The following is a 16,925-nucleotide window of genomic DNA, read 5'->3' on the forward strand; positions in this document are numbered from 1 at the left end:
TATTTTTATTTTAATTACTTAATATAATTATTTCCTTTCATATATATATATATATATATATATATATATATGTGCGTGTGTGTTTATTATTTATATAAATGTTTATTATAGAAAGTATATATTTTTTCATATTAATTTTATGTATATAAATCTAGTAAGTAAAAAAAAAAAACATAGTAATACTTTGTGAAATACTGTATTCATTGCTATGTAAAATAGCACAAAGTGACTCATAGTTCATTAACATAAACCGATTCACTAAAATGAATCAGACTTCCCGAAATAACAGATGAGGAAGAGTAGAATAATGTTACCTTTTACCCTAAAATAACTTTGAAAATGCTACTAAAAAGTTAATTGTTCCCCAACACTGTATGACTGTGTTGTGTCCACTGGCAGTAGCCTTGCTGTGCAGTCGGGTGTAACGGGTGATTCACAGGTTCTTTGTGTTTCCTGGTAGACAGTGCCGCCTCCCGGAGTGCTGTCTCTCCAGCCGCCCCTGCCTTGTCGGAAGTAGTCTCACCTCGCTAGCGTGACACTCGCCCTTCGCCGTCACCCGTCATCTCATCCAGCCTCAAACCCTGGACTTTCAGTGGCATTCTGTGACAGTCTGGACCAATCACAGCGCCCCTGGTGGTCAGTTTTGTGGGGCTTCGCCCACAGAACAAAGGGTGGCAGGTCCACCTGTAAGAGCTGTGCTTTGAACAGCCTAAAAAACAGAGGAGATGGATCATAAAAGTCCAAATTATTAAGAACAGATGGAGACACATCAACCTCAAATGGATTGTCGCATCCAACTTGCTTTTCATATAGTCTCTGATCCAAGTTTGATTTTCGTTTTTCCGGACGATTCAGATGAACGGCAGCCAAAGACGCGTGGCTCGCCCTCTTGCTGTTTAATTCTGGATCCAGAGCAGAAACTTCTCGCAGGGGAACGAGCCGAACTTTCAACGCCTCGTTCTTCCGTCCGGTGGACCCGAGCTCTCTTTATTTGTTTATCATGTAGAGGTTGTTTATTTTTTGTATAATTTCAAGATGTTCATACCAAACCCCTAATGATATCGGGGGTCAAATATCGTAGCATGAAAAGAGATTTCTGAAGAAACACACAAACTCCTGAGTTGAGAACTTCAACGTTTCAGTATTGCGTTTCGTTATATGTCTGATGGGAAAAAGTCACCATAGACATTGTGAAACACTGACAGTAAATATAAAGGGAGACCGCCATGACGGAGATACAAGGGTAAGTATCACGCCGACCCATTCGGCCTGAATTATGAGAGGTAAATGCATATCAATCGCCAAATCTGCCGCATGGACGTATCCCTTTAGATCCCAAGATGATATGTTACATTAGTATGGTTTAGTCAATGAATTCCACAACCAGCCAAACGTTCGGTTACATCGCGAACTGAACCGAAGAAGGACTGCGGATGTTTTTCGAAGCCTCAGTGTGTCATTGGCCCTGTACTGTGCACCAGCACTGTGGATTTGGGTTGCCATCTTACACCTTACAAGCTTCATTCCCATGTCTCTGATGGCTCAGTAGTTCAAGAAAACTAATTAGCGGAGCTAATTAAAAAAAAGATGGTTTTTCAGGACAGTTTGGTCTGAGACCAGGAGACATAGTCCTTCACCGTGTTCCAACCAAGTGCGACATGACAAATAATTTGCCTGTTAGCTCCGAATGTGAAAATGCTGCATGATGCAACTAAATCACATCCACTCAGAACTTATTTGATATGTAATACACAGCAACGTGGGTTTTGGACCAATAAGACAATGGTGGGCGGGGCTACATACAGATAAATGTGGGATTTAGACCAAAACTATAACTATGGGTGGGCTACATATGGATAAATTTGGGATTTGGACCAATACTATAAATGTGACCCTGGACCACAAAAGCAGTCATAAGTAGCACAGGTATATTTGTAGCAATATCCAACAATACATTGTATGGGTCAAAATTATTGATTTTTCTTTTATGCCAAAAATCATTAGGATATTAAGTAAAGATCATGTTCCATGAAGATATTTTGCAAATTTCCTACCGTAAATATATCAAAACTTAATTTTTGATTAGTAATATGCATTGCTAATTACTTAATTTGGACAACTTTAAAGGCGATTTTCTCAATATTTAGATTTTTTTGCACCCTCAGATTCCAGATTTTCAAATAGTTGTATCTCAGCCAAATATTGTCCTATCCTAACAAACCATACATCAATGCAAAGCGTATTTATTCAGCTTTCAGATTATGGTTAAATCTCGATTTCAAAAAATTTACCCTTATGACTGGTTTTGTGGTCCAGGGTCACAAATATGGGCGGGGCTACATACAGATAAATTTGGGATTTGGATCAATATGATAACTATGGGCAGGGCAACATACAGATAAATTTGGGATTTGTACCAATACTATAAATATGGGTGGGGCTACATACAGATAAATGTGAGATTTAGACCAGTACAAATCAATATGATAACTGTGGGTGGGGCTACAATAAATTTGGGATTTGGACCAATACGATAACTGCGTTATATAGTTACAAGATGCGTAATATTTTGGTATATCGGGTATCGGCCGATATTGCGGTTGGTAAATAGTGGTTATGTAATTTTGCATTTTAATTGTGATATTTAAAATGTTCATTTCCCGTTTTTATATTTAGATGACATTTGCAGTCTTCTAAAAATTCAAATTTAATAACACTGTTAAATGTAATCTTTAGCAAGTCTCACAATGAATATACATTTTTCATATTGTACATTATAATGTTCTGATGCCCAAATTCACTTGTAGCATTTAAAATGATTGTTTTTTTAGTGTTTTATTTTCATTTATCTAGAAAAAATGGTATGGAAGTTTAATATTGACCATTTATCGGTTATCGCCCATAACATGAAAACAATTATTGGCATATCAGTATCAGTCAGAACTTTATATCCTGGTCACTTTGCTTTATTGTTTCATCACGTCACGCTTGGTTAAGACACGGTTAAGGTTCAGCTGGGAGCAAAGACGAGGAAAAAGGATGCTTTTAAATGATGTGGGCATGATCAGGGTCTCTCTAGCATGAATGGGTGGGACCCAGTTGTATGGGGCAGAGTGCCTTACTGGCAGGACAAAGGGCAGTATGAAATATGCATTTTACATAAAAAAAATAGATATATCTTAAGAGCTGAGCTTTTGTTTTCACCTTTGATTCAATGGTGACAAACATTGCCAATTTTTTTCTGATGTTGTGAAAATGTTTCGTTAGTAAAAACTGTATAAAGATCAAACCTTCTGATCTGGCACATGTGGACAGCGGTAGGAGAAAATATATCAAGGTTTTGTGTTTGTTACAGCAAACAATGTTTTATCCGAACCTCTGTCATTCTGACCTTTTCATTAGATGGAAGCGACAGTGTTAGTGGGTTTCATACGGTGATAGTGATCAACAGAAACATTTACAGTGATTGAATCTCACAGTGTGGTGGGAGGGTTTGATGCCATGCAGTGTTTTGCCTCTTTTTGTATTAATTTAATTGTGAAATTGTCTTATGCTACTCTGCACCTGTCATTCTGATCACAGGCTGATAACTGTGCCAATTCAATTGTTCTTGAGGTATGTGGAATGTAATTCCAGAGCGGTTTTGTGAACCACAGAATATCCGGAAACTGCGTCGGGAGCTGCATTGAAAAAGTTGCATATCAATACAAGCTTATCACATTCCTTCTTCTTAACACTGCAAAAAAAAAAGAAAGAAAAGAAAAAAGTCTTAATCAGTATTTTTTTCTTGTTTTCCTGTAAAAATTAAACATTCTTAAAACAAGGTACATTTTTTTGGAAAAGCAATTAAATAGATTTGACAATACACCAAACATTTCTAAGTATTTTACAATTAAATAAATGTAGTTGCTTTGTTATTTACCTAAATGTATTGTTTAAAACGTTGTTAAACTGAAATATTTTAATTAAATATTCAAATTAAAGTTTATTTTTGACAGAATTATAATTATTTATACTTATTATTATAGTTATTAATTTTAAATAAATTGACTTTTTCACAATCATTCCTAATTCAAAATATCTACACCATTTTGAGATTCTTAAATCCAATTGAATGGAAATTTTAATGAGGCGGATAAATCCTAAAGAAAGAAACTGAAGAATTTTTTTTAACATGTATCTTTAATAATTTTTTTTTTTCTTGTTTTAAGCATAAACCATAATTATGCTTTAAATAAGAAAAAAAAAACAGTTTGCTGATGGTGTAAGAAGAATAAACCCAATTCGATTTATATTATCAAGTAAATTTATCTTATTTTAAGGATGTTTAGATATTTTTGCTGAAAAACAAGATAGTGTATATTACTAATGTGTGCCACAATAAAACGCTCCCTGTTCATATATCTCCCTGATGGTTTTGTAGCTAGCACATAATATTTGTAGTCTCCATTGATTGCCATCATTGGGTGCAGTGTGCTAGATTAAACTGCTGTTTACATGGAGAGACAGACAGCGAGAAACGGTGAAGGAAAATGTGGATGCATTTATTGCACAGCTCATAGCTTTTACTGTTTGAAGCTGTATCCTGCCTGCTGTGAAAATAAGACAAAGGAAAAAAAAACATTTTATATTATTGAGGAAAATATTGAATCTGTTAAAGATGGCACATGCCGGGGCCCATTCAGATCAATATTACTGTCTAGTGTTAGATGTGTATTTACCTTATACAGCTGTACTCCTATAAATATGGTTTAATGTATTATTGATAGTTTCAAAGACTAAGTGATCAAATATTTTTATGAAATGCAACAGTACGGATATAATAAATTTTGCTAAAATCTTGTTTACCTGTATGGGCGGAGAAATCCTAAAGAAAGAAACTGAAGAATTTTTTTTAACATGTATCTTTAATCATTTTTTTTTTTCTTGTTTTAAGCATAAACCATAATTATGCTTTAAATAAGAAAAAAAAACAGTTTGCTGATGGTGTAAGAAGAATAAACCCAATTCGATTTATATTATCAAGTAAATTTATCTTATTTTAAGGATGTTTAGATATTTTTGCTGAAAAACAAGATAGTGTATATTACTAATGTGTGCCACAATAAAACGCTCCCTGTTCATATATCTCCCTGATGGTTTTGTAGCTAGCACATAATATTTGTAGTCTCCATTGATTGCCATCATTGGGTGCAGTGTGCTAGATTAAACTGCTGTTTACATGGAGAGACAGACAGCGAGAAACGGTGAAGGAAAATGTGGATGCATTTATTGCACAGCTCATAGCTTTTACTGTTTGAAGCTGTATCCTGCCTGCTGTGAAAATAAGACAAAGGAAAAAAAAACATTTTATATTATTGAGGAAAATATTGAATCTGTTAAAGATGGCACGTGCCGGGGCCCATTCAGATCAATATTACTGTCTAGTGTTAGATGTGTATTTACCTTGTACAGCTGTACTCCTATAAATATGGTTTAATGTATTATTGATAGTTTCAAAGATTAAGTGATCAAATATTTTTATGAAATGCAACAGTACGGATATAATCAATTTTGCTAAAATCTTGTTTACCTGTATGATATTCTGATATACTGTTAAATAAACTCTTGACAAGGTCTAAAGTTCATTTTATAGCTCTCATTATACTCATGTCTGGTTCTCGGGGTATGAGCATTTATTCATCGTGATGATTTGTGATTTATTTTAAGCTGAGACTTTAAAAGTATGTACTGGACTGAAATGTGACAACTAGCCCCGGTCTCTTCTTCGTGTTGTTCTTCACACCACAAGATGGCGCAATATATTACATTCAATATGTGAAAAACATTCACTGAAGAGGTTCAAAAGAATATTCTTTATGGAATATTCGAAACCAAACAAACCCTAAACTACACAATAATGTCTGAAAAGCATAGAAACCTTCCTCCCTGGATGGTGAAATCTGACATTCAAAGAAGTAAAGACAATGAAGCTGAGAAGAAAACGCGTGGTGAAACTACAAAAAGGATAGTGAAGAAGCGACTCGAAAGGTAACTTAGAGACTGTGTGTTAAGAGCTAGCATTTATTAATAACGTTAAAGTATTGGTTGTTTTTATGAAAAAAGAAGCTTATACCCAACGATGTCGTTCTCAGCGTCGTCACGTATTGGATGAACAGGACAATAGACTATTACAATAGACTGGACTATTGTAATGCACTGCTAGGTGGTTGTCCTGCATCTTCAATAAACAAGCTACAGGTAGTCCAAAATTCAGCGGCTAGAGTCCTTACCAGGTCAAGAAAATATGATCATATTACCCCAATTTTAAAAGCGCTATATAAATAAAGGTGACTTGACTTGACATGAACGAGAGGGAGCTCATGGAAACAGCGCTCAGCCTTTTGAAGGATGATAAGGCAAATGGATTTCCATGATCATAAATCACTTGTCTTTTTAAAATGTTATTTATGCCACATGATACAGACTTATTGTTAGTTCTCTCATGAATCGTAGGCATGTGCTAAAGATGCAATGCGAGTCGCAGAGGAGGTCAGGATCATTCCGAAGACAGATGGAGAGACGTCAGACTCGGATGCTTCAAACATGGCAGAGCAAGAGATTGTGCCTTATGGAAACTGCGTGGAAGAAAGTACCAGCTCAAAACCAGACTGCCATCTGAAACCACCTTCTGATGGTTCAGGAGCCTCTGAGAAGCCTGATGTGGATGATGAGGCTCTTGAACTTGTTCGAGAGATTTTTTTCACGTAATTTCAAACCTTAAGTAACAGTTTTTACAGTGCTCGCAAACATAATTTTACCAAATATTTACAGATACTTTATCGTTTAGTCATCTTCATGTCGTTGCAAACCTGCCTGTTTTTTATTTTCTTTTGTGGAGCACAAAAGGAGTTGTTTTGAAGAATGTCCTGGCCGCTCTTTTCCATGCAGTTACAGTGAATGCCAGGGGACTGCAGCTTTCAACCTTTAAAAACAACCAAAAAATGAGTCGGCCACTCTTAAGATTTTCTTTTTGACACTTGACAATTTCATAATGAATTCTAATGACCTAGAGACTATTATTGTCTGGAAAATTAATATTATTCAAAATTTATCTTTTGTGTTCCCTAGAACAAAGAAAGTAATTTGGGTTTGGGATGACACGAGGGTAAGTTGTTTTTTGGTGAATTCTTTTTACTTTACTTTCATTTTTTTATATTGCAAGCACTGCTTTTCTTCGGGGAATTAAAATGTAGTTATGATTTGTACGGCCTTTTTTGATCAGGTTGATACCTGAACAAAGGTGATTTCTGATTTGTTTTCTAAACCAGCTGCTCTAGTAATTGTCATTTGCACACTTGCACTTTCTTGAGTCCTTTGAGCAAGAAGGCATCAACAAAGAACAAATGAGAATGTTCAGTGACATAGGAATAGATTGTATATTTATTCATTTTAATAAAAAAGTGATTGATACTTCAAGATGCATCTAATGTAAGAGTTTACAGTGATTACAAACGGTCAAATATGGAGTCAAGATTTTATTTTGCTGCTCAGGAGACAAGAACAGACACATGGCGATGCTTAAAAACAGATCACAGGTGTGCAGGTGCATACAAAACTCTTTATTTGGACTCTCAAGAGACACACTGAATAATAGGCAAATAAAACATCCCGAACCTGGAGAGCTTTATGTTAAAAATCATAAATTGAGCAAAATACACCAACAGGATGTGACAAATAAAAAAAAAAACTTAAAAAAAAAAGGAAATTTTCTTCCAATTTAACCATTACAGGGACCTTATTTTAGAAGTAGAAAAAGCTTTGGCACAAGAAAATATGCATCAACAGTGTGATCCATAATCATGCAAAAGTAAGAATGTTCAATATGCTTTAAACAAATTATTTCACACTACTTCACTTATAATTCAGCCATTCAACCAAATACAATCTTGACTGCATTAATGGACCCTCCGGTGTTATTCATCAATAATAAAAAACATGATCTCTTAAAATGGGCATGGATGCTAAACAATCAGTCCATCCTGAGGTGGAGACCTTGGCACGGGTTGGGGATAATCACACCAAAAATTCCAACTAGATCCTAATACTGACGTGATGGGTCGTGTCTGAAAGGTTCCTGATGCTACCACATCTTTTAAGGTTGTATTAAAGTCACTTTAACTAAAACTAAATGGTCTGATATTCAGATTTAGACCTGCGCTTTTTAAAAGGGAGTATTTATCCAATCAAAGACAATCAAGTTATAATTAAAATACCTGCTTCTAGAAAAATAAAAGATGTCTTTATGAGTGCAATAATAATAATAAGCTTTTATGTGAGAATCTTTTTCTATAACGACTGAACATTTTTAAAAAGCTGCCCACTAATTTAAATTCGCCAAAAGCATTTTTGCACCAAACAAGATCTTCTGGGGAGATACAATCTACTCCTTTATGAATTTCTGCCTGTGCAACAGTTATTGTGTCAGTGCTCACAGATCTTTACAGTACCACAAATGACAACCAGCCTCAATGTCATGTATTAACAGAATCCTGAAACTTACAGTTGTGATTCAGATTGAAAAGTGACTGAAAAGAGCTTTAAATGTCGTAAGAAGGAGAGCCCCAGCTAGTGTTCAGCATTCTCAGAAAGAAGAGGCGTCAGGCTGTTCACATGGCCATCAAAAACACTCATCTAAAGACAAGAGACAACAAGGGTATCAGTGCTCGACTCCAAAACAATTCAAAAATGAAGCACAAAAAACAACTACTACTACTTACACTCTTCGGCTTATAAACGCCCAGTTTAAAACGACAGCAGATCACGTCTATGCAGAAGCCAACCAGACTGTGCAACATGCCTGCAGAAACTCATCACAATCATTTCAAATTCGATTTTGTTTTTTGTTGTTAGCAAATATTCTCTCCATTTACCAGTTGTTGAGAAAATGCCTCCTATGATGCCACAGAGCCGCACCAGGAACTGCCACAAGGGCATGTGCTGCTCAGTCACCTTCACCATCAGCGAGCTGATGTCATACTTCATAAAGATCCCAGAAACCCCATGACTCCCCGCTGCGTGGTTTATCACTCGCTCCTAAAGCAAAGAGAATCCAAACATGGCATCAGTGATCATCCTTGGGCAGTCATGCATACACAATGTACTTTACAAAGAGAACTTCTTTTTAAAATGTAGCAAATCTTGTCAATTTTAAATGTAACTAATTGAAACAACAGATGGTTATGAATATATTTAAAGCTGTCTGTACCCGCTCAGTGACTGAATACTGGTGTGTGTCCGCTGACACCTTGTACGTCTGCAGTTTTGTGGGCACAATGGTAATGAAGTACTGGAACATTTGATTATCTAGCAAAAAGGGGAAAAAAGGAAAACATTTTTCAGGCTCATAAGAAATTGAACTTTTTGATATTTTTTAATGCTGATGTAATATAATTTGTGAGGGGCAAAATTGTCTCAGAACTGAATTTTTTTAAATATTATAATTTTAATGTATTATTGATATTTTGTACATTTAAATTATATTACCAGCATGAATATATATATTTACGCTGATAATATAATTTTTTAAGTTAAATAATTAGAACAATGCTTTCAGACTTAATCTCAACTGTATAATTTAATATGGTTTAAATTATCAAAAATGTATTTATGGTGATAATTTGTAATTATAAACTGTTGATTATCAAAGATAGATGAATTAGAGAAATGCAAAAATGCTCTCAAACTCCTGGATTTTAGTGTTGTGTGTGTGTGTGTAAATTTGACTTGAATTAGAAAAATGCATCACACACACACACACTTATTTCCTTAAATATTGATAAATGTTTCGATAATTGATAAATTACTTACGATCTGCGGACACTTTTTCCGTGCCATCCAGTGGATTTAATATGCCAGGTATTTCCTCTCCAAAAGACAGATGGTCTATCCGATGGGAGAAGTTGTATGCTGAAACAAAACAGTCCTTATTAGCAAACTGACCTGTTGGACATCAAATTTAAGGCACCGTTTGCTCTTTTAGTGGAACAGATGTTGCCTTCTGGTCTGGATTCAAAAGCACTAGATACGTTTTGCATGGAATGAGCCATTCAGATAATATCTATAGAATCAAAACACATTTTTCTAGAACACTGCTTTGTTAGGTCTGAAGAAGCTCTTCAGCTTACTCTCATGGCTGACCAGGGCCGCTAGATGGGCATGACCTCGAGGGTGTGGGATGGCCCTGAAATGAAATGAAATAACAAAATTCAGAGAGAATATAAAGACGATCGGAAATCAAACAACTGACACATTTGAACTCTAAAAGTAGGTCTGCGGTACTTAAAAACAAGTTTTAATGGAGTGGATGCAAAAACAAGATGAAAGGAGACATACTTGCCAACAGTGATGTGGAAATTTCCTGCTACTTTATTGACATAAAGGTATCCGTGTATCCGGCAGGCGTTTAGAGGATGAATGGGATCATCTTCCCTACAGAGTGAATGGAAAATGCCATACTCCATTAGAAATGACTGCGCTATATTTGCGCGATTCTTATTTTGACGTGTGGCGTAATACAGGTGTCGTGTGTTCTGACCTGGGTGGGAGAGCAGTGGGGGCACCTTTCATGACGTTCTTAAACAAAACATCCTGGAGTGAATGTTCCTCACGCAGATGGTTCTGAATGAGCAAAAGTGTCCTGCGGGGCACAAAACCGTGATATATGTATAAAATCAATGACATATAAAATGACATTAAAATTGTGTCCCAATGTCACAGGTGACAGGAAGCACTTTGAAGGTTGAAAATGAAATGTAATTTACCTGTGCCAGAGCCTCTGCTGAGGAGAAAGTTCAAAAACAACCTGCCAAAGAGTTTTAAAATATGTTATGACACCACTTTAGCAAGTTATTAGCAAATAAGTAACATTCAGTTACTCACAGGTTCATACTGCAGGCCATCAGATGCCACCATCGTCTCGGCTAGATCCAACACATCTGCTCCAACAACTGAAAATAAAGAAATACACAAGATTATTTGATGATTTTATGCTTTAAGTCATACAACGTATTACTATAGTAAGATATACTTACATTGGCACCTCATGGCAACTGTGATATCAATATTAATTCGTAGTTTGCTACAAGATGAAAGAATAAAAACAAAACGTTAGTACATCAAATCATGTTATATATAACAACAAAATACAATTTACTGTTACATTATGATAGCAGTAAAAAGTCACCTAGTAAAATCCTTATCCACTTCATACTCGTACTTCATCCATGTGTCTCGATACACAAAGAACTCAAAGAAGGCCAAGAGTGCCATGGCCGTGAAGGCCAACACAGACACTGAGGAAGAAATAATTTGGGTTATAATTTGTTTTATGGTTTTTTAATTCAGTATCACAGCTGTAATATTTGAGAAGAGACAGAAAGGAAAATGTTAAGTATTATCTATAGATAGGATATGTACAGTCAAACCAAAAATTATTCAGACACCAGATATAATTTTTGATTTTTTTTTACTAGTGGGTACAGCCAGGACACTATAGTTAATTTATGTAAGTGAGGATAGCAAAATAAAGTAAACTGTGACATAATATAGCCAAAAATTCTTCATAAAGTGGACTACCAGTAAAATTGATAAAAATTTGGGATCAAAAATTATTCAGACACTTTGCGCTGACCATGTTTTGCTTAAGTGTTTTTTTCTTTAATTGCTAATGCGAACTTTTTACACCACAGACTGAACAAAATTAAGCATTGCTTGGTAATTGGTTGACCTAAATTGGTATTATCTAATTGCGTACTTAAATTTAACAGCTGACAGCTATTCAACCTAATTCATTACATACCTTTCTATCAAAGTTATCTGACATTATCAAGATGAATTTGTTCTGACACAGTTTAACTCTGAGTTCTTGTCATATTTTATCACCATTTTCTCAACTATAGCAAATAAACTGTGATAATGTGAGAAATGTTGAAGGTGTCTGAATAAATTTTGGTTTGTCTGCATGTGTGTGCGTGCGTGTGTATAAACGTATTCATAAAATAACACTGACTGAAATAAATTAAAATATATATCCGAAAACATTTTTTTAGTTAGTTGTCAATAAAAAAAATCAAAATAAAAATGTACTAAAATAACTAAAACAGGTTAATTTTTTTTAAACTATACATATTAAAAAATATATACAAATGACAAAAACACAACAAAGTTACTAAAACTTGAACTAAAATATGTTGAAAATATGAAATAGAATATGAAAATATTAATAATCTATCTATTAAATCTCTGCTCATCTCACCAGTTCCTCCACTGGCTGTTGTCTCCACATAACTTTCAGGAACCTTGGGGAAAGCATCCAACTCCTTCACAAAGTTCAGGGCTTTCTTTTTGTTCAGCCTCCTCATCGTCACAGCAGTTGGCTGTTATCTTCCTCAGGAATTTAGGCTGCGATTCATCATTTGTTTGTCAATTGGTATATCAAGATGAGTTGCACATTAATATACATTTAGTTCAACTTTCTGTTATTAGCCCAGGGCTAAATATGCGAAAGGTTTAACCACATATAAGTTAGGACGTAGACCAATTTTGATTTTAAACAGCTTTTAAAGAGTATTTTTTAAGTTTGTCTGTGAAGGCTCAGGTATCTCACAGTTGTCTATGGTTACTGTTAGCCACTGCTAGCCGTGCACTTGTCTGGCTTGCCATTTTACTTACTTCGTTTTCTACCTACCTTGAAATGCTATTTTAAACGGCACATTGTAGTTTCTGCAATTTTCAAATGTATACTCTCCGTTTGCAATGAACGTTTAATGAAGGAAATAACGGACAGAAATGTAGAGGACTCGGAAGAGAGACCCCGATGTGTAGAGTCGCACGCTTCCGGTCTGGTGGATTATGGGATATGTAGTCAACATAAATATGGGAAAAATTAAAAGCTACTAGCTTACTACGACTCGTACTACGTTTTAGAAATAATGAAAGTTTAGAGCACAAAATAATCCAAATCCAAGCAAACAGAGTTTAATTAAAAGACTCGCATTGTGCACTGTGAGAAAGCTTTTATTTGATGACATACTTTTCTGAATCTAGAAATAATACTAAATAATGTGGTTTTGAACATGAAAATGCCACAACACAAGGTAAACATGTCTGTTTTTAAATGTATCTTTAAAACTTTTCTTTTAATCTGCAAAAAGTAAGCTAGTTTGCATTATTTTTCAAAATTAAAATAACATTTAACAACAGTAGCATTAAAACCATTTTCGCATAGTAAACCTTAAGCTGTAAGCTTGCATCGCCCCACTGTTAAGTGGCATCTGTATTTAGTAAATACAATATTATACACATGAATCTAAATGTCAGCTGAATCCGGCCCCTCGTCCCGCAACACTGGCTGTTCATGGCTGTCAGAGGTCGGTGTGCCGGTGTTCTCTTGAGAGGGGTCTTCAGAACAGCAGCTAATGGTGGGCGATATCACATCAGGGCTTGTGTCACATGACTCCGTGCTCTGTTCGGATGTTGCAGTGGTAGTGATGGTGGTGGCCATGCTGGGAGGAATGGGGTCAAAGTCATCATCGTCATCATCATCATCATCATCATCCTCCAGGTTGGAACATTCATTGATGTCTGTTACAAAGGAAGACACTATAATTTATATAATTTATATTATACCCGACCATTCAGAAGTGTCACATGATCATTCTAGAACGCTGATTGGCTGCTTAACAAATATTTCTTATTAATATCAATGTTGAAAACAGTTGTGCTGCTTAATATTTTTGTGGAAACTGTGATACATTTTCCAGGAGTCTTTGATGAATAGAAAGTTCAAAAGAACAGCATTTATTTGAAATCGAAATCTTCTGTAACATTATTAATGTCCTTTTTGTCACTTTTTAATGCATCCTTGCTGAATAAGTATTAACAAAGTTTTAATTTATAAAAATCTTACTGACCCCCAAACTTTTGAACTGTAGTATATTAGTGTTTTTTTTATATTGGTAAATATAGGAATTTTAAATTGTGGATGCTCATTTTTTGTTTTTAGGTTATTTGTATAATCATTTAGCAGAAACTACAAAGAGGATAATGCTAGATTATTTTTTTTAAACTGAAGATTTACCAATTTTGTGATTAGTCTTTCCTAGATGTCACAATATAACGTGTACAAAAACTACTGATTTTCATTTCTGCTAACAGTAGCTTAATCGTAGTGCATGCTAATACAAAATACAGCATTATAACTTACTGCAGAAGGCCTCTGGATATTGTTTCGCAACCTTGCCTTTTAAAGTCCTGTGGAAACACAAATGATCTTATGCATAGGAAATAACTAATGTTACACAATATATTGTATTATTAGGCTTGATAATATATATTATTTAATATAATAATTACTTTAGTATGAAAAATATAAAAATTATATTTTGTGACATTGTTTGCATTTTCAAACTTGCATGACAAACCAGCTGGAATGTGTTCATTTTATCATACACATGCTTGTAATGGAGGGAGACATGTTCATGTCAGATCTTAGGTCTCCCACCTCATCATAATTAATGTCTTAAGTTGTGAATATAATACCTTATTCGTCTGAAAATGCTGTCCAAGTCTTTCTTCATCTCTATTAAAGTGCGGGTGTGCGTTAGAAAGTGTTCATTCATCTGTTGTAAGCGCACATTGGACAGTCCGTTGAAGTTGATCAGCATCTCATTGGTCTTCTCAAAGCGGTCCAGCCTGGAATACATGAATACATGCAGCAAAATCAGCTTGAAAGCATAATAAATAACGTTATGCTGCCTAGGCAGGTCACTAGATAGGGAAACCCACATGTGTCTCTGAGCTTGAATGATGGCGTTCACGTCTTCAGAGTTCACCATACTGAGCATTCTGTTACAGAATATTCCCGATGCTGTGGGCTCCATGATGACGCTTTTTATAAAACACAAGAAGCGTTAATAATAATTCAAATCAACAACGAACTGTTAGATACAAGTATAGCCTAGTCGCTTAACTTACGTATATTCACTGACTAGTTTGCGTCTTGTTTGGTTTTATTTTAAGAACGTCTTCATCAGATGCAGAAGCTTTTTTGCAGAAATGCTATATTTGTGAAACGATAAAAAAAATTACCGCACCGGAAAGCAGGCAGACATTTTTGTTGTGATGTTGTCATATGATCACGTGAGAGTGGCGTAATTCGGGAGGCGGGATCACGGAGATTTTGTAAGCGTTGATTGGCTCTCCAGAAAAACTGGTGTGATTAATTTTTAATAATGATTAATTTTATTTTAGATTTAATATTAACGAATAAATAACAATGAGCCTAATAATGAATAACGCATGAATGATTTTCAACATTTTTAAACATAACATTTTTAATGCTAGATTGCCTAGATACGTAATTAATGTTTTTTACATAAAACAACGCATGCATTTTTTTAATCGTCCTGTAATGACAAATATATTAGATATGTGTCACATGAGGATACATATCTCATATACTGTATATTTGATGCACATATTATGTATTTTTATATATTTCATATTAAATTATAACTTATAACTTACAAATATTAATAATTAAAATTTTATTTTAAATAATTATTGATAATGACTATTTCAGGTAAAATAATGTGTCACATGAAGAGGATAACTAGTTTTGAAATGTAATATAAAAATAATTTTTCTGGCACCACAATAAAGCACACTGCAATATCACTTCAAATCAAATCTCTGGCTCGAGGGGCCGGCTGTGTCAAGTCCAGCAAACAAACACTGTGCTGGTGCTGGTTGTCTAGGCTCAGACAGCCCAGAAGGCATCTCAGGTTCTGCTGGAGCTTGTGGGAAATGTCACGGTGAATGGGCTTTGCATGATTTGTTTCTACCAGACATGTGCAGGTTCCTCTTCTGCCTTTGACCTTAACAGATAACACTAACTTCTCATAATGTCACACATAACTGACGAAAAGATGGTTGGTTTCTGATTCAAAGGCCTATCTGAGAATATGAGAACACCCCTGCAACAATCCCCACCCCCAGTGTGTTTATTGTGTTACAATGCTATTTTAGAATTTGATGTTGGCTTTATGTTATAATTAACACTCATATGTGACCCTGGACAACAAAACCAGTCATAAGGGTCAATTTGAGATTTAATTGAGATTTATACACACACACACACACACACACACACACATACAGGTGCATCTCAATAAATTAGAATGTCGTGGAAAAGTTCATTTATTTCAGTAATTCAACTCAAATTGTGAAACTCGTGTATTAAATAAATTCAATGCACACAGACTGAAGGAGTTTAAGTCTTTGGTTCTTTTAATTGTGATGATTTCGGCTCACATTTAACAAAAACCCACCAATTCACTATCTCAACAAATTAGAATATGGTGACATGCCAATCAGCTAATCAACTCAAAACACCTGCAAAGGTTTCCTGAGCCTTCAAAATGGTCCCTCAGTTTGGTTCACTAGGCTACACAATCATGGGGAAGACTGCTGATCTGACAGTTGTCCAGAAGACAATCATTGACACCCTTCACAAGGAGAGTAAGCCACAAACATTGCCAAAGAAGCTGGCTGTTCACAGAGTGCTGTATCCAAGCATGTTAACAGAATGTTGAGTGGAAGGAAAAAGTGTGGAAGAAAAAGATGCACAACCAACCGAGAGAACCGCAGCCTTATGAGGATTGTCAAGCAAAATCGATTCAAGAATTTGAGTGAACTTCACAAGGAATGGACTGAGGCTGGGGTCAAGGCATCAAGAGCCACCACACAGACGTGTCAAGGAGTTTAGCTACAATTGTCGTATTCCTCTTGTTAAGCCACTCCTGAACCACAGACAACGTCAGAGGCGTCTTACCTGGGCTAAGGAGAAGAAGAACCGGACTGTTGCCCAGTGGTCCAAAGTCCTC

General features: G+C 35.4%; 3 protein-coding genes across 5 annotated transcripts in view; 1 reads left to right on the forward strand and 2 right to left on the reverse strand.

Annotated features, from left to right (window-relative positions):
• The window catches only part of LOC107661469 (membrane-associated guanylate kinase, WW and PDZ domain-containing protein 2-like), a 112,854-nt gene extending 110,949 nt beyond the window's left edge, over positions 1–1,905 (forward strand). The window contains 1 exon segment of the mRNA XM_016451074.1: positions 461–1,905. Coding sequence (XP_016306560.1) covers positions 461–517 — 57 coding nt within the window. The 3' untranslated portion in view covers positions 518–1,905.
• Positions 1,906–7,949: 6,044 nt separating this feature from the next.
• On the reverse strand, positions 7,950–12,917 carry LOC107661471 (endoplasmic reticulum-Golgi intermediate compartment protein 2-like). Its single transcript, XM_016451075.1, has 14 exons — positions 12,728–12,917; positions 12,296–12,441; positions 11,225–11,333; positions 11,073–11,119; positions 10,921–10,988; positions 10,803–10,843; positions 10,577–10,678; positions 10,375–10,470; positions 10,167–10,222; positions 9,850–9,948; positions 9,248–9,345; positions 8,913–9,075; positions 8,760–8,839; positions 7,950–8,673 (listed from the first exon to the last, which is right to left on the reverse strand). Exons 2-14 carry the CDS (start codon positions 12,399–12,401, stop codon positions 8,608–8,610), a joined length of 1,131 nt encoding a protein of 376 aa, XP_016306561.1. The 5' UTR covers positions 12,402–12,441; positions 12,728–12,917; the 3' UTR covers positions 7,950–8,607.
• Positions 12,918–13,010: 93 nt separating this feature from the next.
• Positions 13,011–15,177, reverse strand: LOC107661472 (kxDL motif-containing protein 1-like). Of its 3 annotated transcripts, none has more exons than XM_016451077.1 (5): positions 15,007–15,177; positions 14,827–14,928; positions 14,581–14,733; positions 14,246–14,292; positions 13,011–13,641 (listed from the first exon to the last, which is right to left on the reverse strand). In XM_016451077.1, exons 2-5 carry the CDS (start codon positions 14,919–14,921, stop codon positions 13,349–13,351), a joined length of 588 nt encoding a protein of 195 aa, XP_016306563.1. In that variant the 5' UTR covers positions 14,922–14,928; positions 15,007–15,177; the 3' UTR covers positions 13,011–13,348. The 3 variants fall into 3 exon arrangements, with proteins under 3 accessions (XP_016306563.1, XP_016306562.1, XP_016306565.1); XM_016451076.1 differs by having other exon boundaries at positions 13,013–13,641; positions 15,016–15,177; XM_016451079.1 differs by having other exon boundaries at positions 13,019–13,623; positions 15,016–15,177.
• Positions 15,178–16,925: the final 1,748 nt, after the last annotated feature.

This window comes from Sinocyclocheilus anshuiensis, unplaced genomic scaffold (assembly GCF_001515605.1).
Source record: "Sinocyclocheilus anshuiensis isolate Anshui unplaced genomic scaffold, SAMN03320099.WGS_v1.1 scaffold491, whole genome shotgun sequence".
NCBI classification, from domain to species: Eukaryota; Metazoa; Chordata; class Actinopteri; order Cypriniformes; family Cyprinidae; genus Sinocyclocheilus; species Sinocyclocheilus anshuiensis.